Below are 5364 nucleotides of genomic sequence, written 5' to 3' on the forward strand. Positions count from 1 at the left end.
CCATCATGCGCCCCCCACACATATAATGCCCCCAGATAGATATTACCCCCATCAGGTACATATGTCTATATTTTTGGTGCGCTGTAATGATGTCTCCTTGAATAGACAGTAACGAGAGAAGATGTCGGAAGCACAGCAGCACTTGGAGCAGCTGTGTCCGATCTTCTGCCTCATGGTCACCAAGCAGGAGCCGGCGGTGAAGTTTCTGCACCCAGTTAAGAGGCTAGAGCCGCAGTCATGATCTGTGGATCACTGGCTGTCAGTGTGCACATGCAGTAACGTGTCCGTCCTAGAGCAGGTATGCAACTTCCACAGCAACAGCCATGAGCTGTCCCCCTCCGCCAACTGCTCCCCTCAAGACCTGCACCTTTTGGGTGAGTCTACACCACACAGTACAAAATTAGAGATTATAGCAGATACAGTGCAATTATTAGGTTGTAATGTACGTACACAGTAATTCTACCAGAAGAAGAGTGAGTGCAGCTGTGGAGTATAATACAGGATGTAACCCAGGATCAGTAATGTAATGCATTACACAGGCTGTAGAGGGCCCCTGTCCTGACCACACACAGCCTACCCAGATCTCTGTCTCCCGATTTCACCACTCCTTGGTGATCCCTGTGAGTAAGAGTCTGATGCTCAATTTTATAGTGTCATGCATCATTGAGTAATTCTGCCCTTTTGGGGCTCTGTCTGTGCATAGCCACACCCAATTAAAATGATCTCCCCCAGATTTGTGAGTGTTCCTATGCCCCTGGAAAATAGTTTACCAACTACAGCATTTCAGGGTTACTGCATCAACTATTAAACCGAGAATAGAAAAGGGGTTTGTCTGACCGCTCTTCTGACATCTCCATGAACGTACAACTGCTCATATTTCCTTCATGGCCACCTTATTCTTCCCAGAATAGAGCCAAACCCCAAACGAAATTGCAGTTGACGAACATTAACAGCATGTCACAGGTTTAGGGAAAAAAAAAAAAAAAAAAAAAAGTTGAAGTGGTTGCCAATTTTACCTATGTGATGTGCTGTTTATGTCAATAAAGCTGCAATTTCATTTGGATTCGCTAGATCATTGCTCTTAATTCTTTAGAATGAGTCCTAAAGCCATACCATCCCCTTTGGCTGCAGGATTTTGTAGCAAGGAGGAGTTGACCAACCTGAATCTCAGCCTTAAAAAGGGGTACTCCACTGGTCAGCGTTCGGAACATTTAGTTCCGAATGCTGTGTGCTTGCTGCAGGGGTCAGCCACGCCCCCTTAATGCAAGTCTATGAGAAGGGGCATGATGGCTGTCACACCCCCTCCCATAGATTTGCATTCAGAGGGCATGGCCTGACATCACAAGGGGTGTGGCTGACCCCCGCAACATTCAGAACTAAATGTTCCCAATGCTGGCCAGTTCAGTACCCTTTTAGCCAACACAACTTGTGCCCACCAGTTGCTCTGTAGTTCTACCCAACTAGTTACATTTGTTAAGAAATATATATGTCTGTAGCAGAGTCCTCGACCAACATGGTTCTCAGCAATATTTCTAATTGTCTACATAGTTTTGCTTGTAAAATGATGTTGGCGTGGTTCCTGCTGCATTGCAACCACTTAATGTGCCAATATTTATTTTTGTTGCCCATCCCCTTCATAAAAATTGTTCAGTAAATAGAAAATAGTTAAAATGCAGAAAAACTTTATTGGAAAACTTGTTGACAAGCACGGCCATCTCTGCTCAGATAACAAAGGTTTAATAGCAAACTACAGGATGTTACATGAATTCCACAGATAGACAAGGAATTGTTAATGCAGAGTAGACTGGAGGTATCCAGGAAGGAGACATCTTAGCTGCTCTCTCCCAGGGTGTGCTTGTCGAACAGGTACTCGCCCATGCCGTTCTGGGGCACCCCAAGGCGCTTCAGGTTGGTGATGTAGTCTCCAAGCTGCTTCATAGACTTCACCTGTTCTTCCAGGTATTCAGATTCCAAGAAGTCACAGAGCTGAAAGATGAAGTCAATTTATATGTAATAATTGCTACTATTAACTTTCATAAACTTTTTTTTGAATAACAGTGCCACATCTGTCCACAGGTTGTGTGTGGTACTGCAGCTCACCCCAACTCAATGGAGCAATACAGTTTTGCCAGAAAACTCAAGGGCAGGTGTGGCACTGTATCCAAGTTTAACCAGCCTTATTTTTCCACTAGTTTACTACCCTTTTATAATAAGGGGAAATAAGGAGGATTTACTATGGGATTATCAAGTAGAGGAATTTTACAGACAAGAGAGCGAACCAAATATTTCAGCAGATGTTCTGAAGAAACATGCAAGTTTGAAACATCTCTACCAAGAGTCATAAAATGAGAAGAATCATAGCACATGATGGGTATTAGGTGGGGCACTACACAACCCAATTGTAGAGACACTCACCTGAGGGTCAACCTTGTCAGAGGCCACTTTGTGAAGATCCAGAAGAGCCTGGTTCACAGTCTTCTCCAGCTGCAGAGCAGCCTGCATGGCCTCCAGAGTGTTGGCCCACTCATCACGTTCAGGTTTCTAAGGGGAAAAAAAAAATTTTTTTTAAAAATTATATATTAACTAAAAAGGTCCTCGCAACAATAACTTCATTGATCTGACCATTTGTATTTTTGGTAGACGTCACTGCAAGATAAATGGCTTGACTTTCTTACATGCAGAACTAAACTACAAATGATGTACTAGTCAGTGGTTTTGGAGATCACCAATATGGAAATGTACTATTAAAAGAATCTTATTAGAATGGTCAGATGAGGTCCACATAAAAACATCAGACTCCCTGTCAAACATGCAGCCCACAATGAATATCTTTGCGGCCTGGCAAATATATTCATTGCTCTAGTCAGGGCCGGATCATCACTGGCACTCCTGGAGAGCCTGCCCTGGGCCTTGTGCCTGCAGACCTCCCCCCCTCCGGTCACATTTGGGGCATCCCCGTGTCCCAAAAAATCTTTTCAGGACACAAGGATTCCCCAGTAACCTCTCTGCGGCCCCACGTTAACTTTAAAAACTCAGGGGACGCGCAGGTATTTTAAGTCACCACTCACCAGCAAGTCATCTTCTGTGTTCCGACCGCCGCTCCCGGGATCGGCCCATAGGGCATAGCTGTAGATAGTGACCCCGGACCAGAGGATCAGTGGTCGGAACACTGAAGTGGGGCAGAAAACTGGTATACAGCCTCCAGCCATACACTGTAAATGGCTGAAGGCTGCATGTCTGTGGGGGGGGGGGGGGGGGGGGGGAACTATACTGCCAACCTAATGTGGGGGCCCTACCACATATACAAGCTATAGCCTGTAGAGTACTTCTGGTGTGGTACATCTTCGTTAGGGCACAGGTCCAAAACCTGCATCCTTTTATATTTTTCAAAACTACAACTCAAAGTATGGTGGGAATTGTAGTTTTGCAGTCAGGAGAGTCAGACAACATCTTCAGGTTTTGGGTTTTTCCTGCTCAGGTGCGAATCAAAGTCTCACCTTGATGTCCTGCAGGACAACACGACCCCCGCGCTTGTTCTGGTACTTCAGGAACTTCTCGGAATGTTCTCTCTCTTCATGGCTTTGTTCTCTGAAGAACTTCGCCACATTATGAAGAGCTACATCATCACGGTCAAAGTAGAAGGACTGAAAAGAAGGAGGAGGGGAATTGTAGGGTTAAGCAACATCCTTTGTTATGTATATACACAGTTCAGTCCACCAAGAATTTGTGCCTCAGGGTTATCAATGTTGGCTGGACGAGGACAACCTGTTTTCACCTGTTTTCACCCGTTATAACTAGTGGACGTTATTTGTGATAGGGGAAAAAAAAAAAAAAAAAAAAAAGTTAACATGCACTAATTTTTCTCTTGTCACAAACAACGTCCGTTATTCATAACAGATAATCAAAAAAATCCCATAGATTTGAATGGGATTTTTTTTAGTGGCCGTTTTTTTTTTTTAAGGGTTTTCTAAACTGGACATTGTAACGGGTCTTTAAAATAGTAGTGTGAAAGGAGCCTTAGATTTTTGTCTAGATTGTGGGTACATAAAGCCTGGGAATATTATACTGCATCACCAACTCCCTGCAAGGGTTGTGAAGAACCATGTGAATGCATTTGGCTAGTACATTGTTAATTTATATGCAAAACGTTATCCTCATTAAATAAATGCAATGTCCCATCATATCACCCATAGCAATTGGTTCGGATACACTGAATTCTACTCCAGGTTTCCCATGGGATAATATGACCAAGTAGAACAAAGGTTCTTCACTGTATCTTACTGTCCATGGCAACTCCTTAGATACCCCAACCCTAGGAGACACTATATGCAGCATGAACTGTATACTGATCTGGAAATATTGTACTAGAACATTCAACCAAATATCTGACTTAGCATTCTGTAAATATTTAGTACACAATGTTACATTGATTACTTCTATTCCTCACTATTTAGACCTCAGGAACTAAAGACAAAGGTTGGTGAGGATCACAAGGTTTCCTCCCTCCCCCATGTTGTCCTTGTGTAATCAATTTATGCAAAACACATTGGTATTGCAGGACTAAGATAAGCAGTGTTGTCCCCATCAAGGCACATACAGGGTGTATACTAGAGGAAGGAGGAGGAAGCTGCAGAACTATAATACATTTGCTAGGAAGGCTGCAAGTACAGACCAGTGGGTGGCGATAGCTAAACAAGGAATTCAGTGAAGGAGAAGCTCAGCCCTGGGCATCTTATGGCCATAGATCTGTTATACAAGAAGATCCAGCTTGTATCTAAGGCCACATGGAGTCTGCATCGCTGCAGAGCTACATGGGCACAATTATGCATATGGTTGCAGGAGACAATGTGGACTCACCATAGAGAGATAGGTGTAGGAGGCATACAGCTCCAAGTTCACCATGCGGTTGATGGCAGCTTCGCAATCGCGGTGGAAGTTCTGGCGCACCTGGGATTCCATTTCGGCTTCTTGGTGGTTTTGGTGGCGCAAAAAAAGGTTGCAAAAAAAAAAGTCTCAATGCAGAATAAGTAGAGGTTGGAGGAAGGCGCGGAGGACTCAGAGAGTGTTCCGTTCAATCACTGTTGAAGCAAGAACTCTGCTCAGAGTCAGGGATGGTCTGATGGCAGCACAATAGAGCTCTGTATATATAGCCTTGAGTCTGGGGTGGGCGGGGCCTGTATGGACTTACATCAGCTCTAAGGAGCCAATCCTGTGCGGAGCCTCTGCAGCTGGGCGGAGCCTCCTGATGATGTCACCAGGGCAGCTCGTGTGCAAAGTCACCATTCTGCAAGGTGATATTATTGGAGGATACAATGTAACAACTATAGTGTCACCTTATACTGATCAAAGATATATAAAGGAAAC

The 5364-nt window shown here is 44.2% G+C and overlaps 1 protein-coding gene across 1 annotated transcript; it reads right to left on the reverse strand.

Moving 5' to 3' along the window:
* Positions 1–1665: 1665 nt before the first annotated feature.
* Positions 1666–5123, reverse strand: LOC130293625 (ferritin heavy chain B). The gene is made up of 4 exons (XM_056542523.1): positions 4858–5123; positions 3498–3644; positions 2416–2541; positions 1666–1986 (listed from the first exon to the last, which is right to left on the reverse strand). The coding sequence occupies exons 1-4, from the start codon at positions 4957–4959 to the stop codon at positions 1831–1833; spliced, it is 531 nt and encodes a 176-aa protein (XP_056398498.1). The 5' UTR covers positions 4960–5123; the 3' UTR covers positions 1666–1830.
* Positions 5124–5364: the final 241 nt, after the last annotated feature.

Source organism: Hyla sarda, chromosome 10 (genome assembly GCF_029499605.1).
Source record: "Hyla sarda isolate aHylSar1 chromosome 10, aHylSar1.hap1, whole genome shotgun sequence".
NCBI classification, from domain to species: domain Eukaryota; kingdom Metazoa; phylum Chordata; class Amphibia; order Anura; family Hylidae; genus Hyla; species Hyla sarda.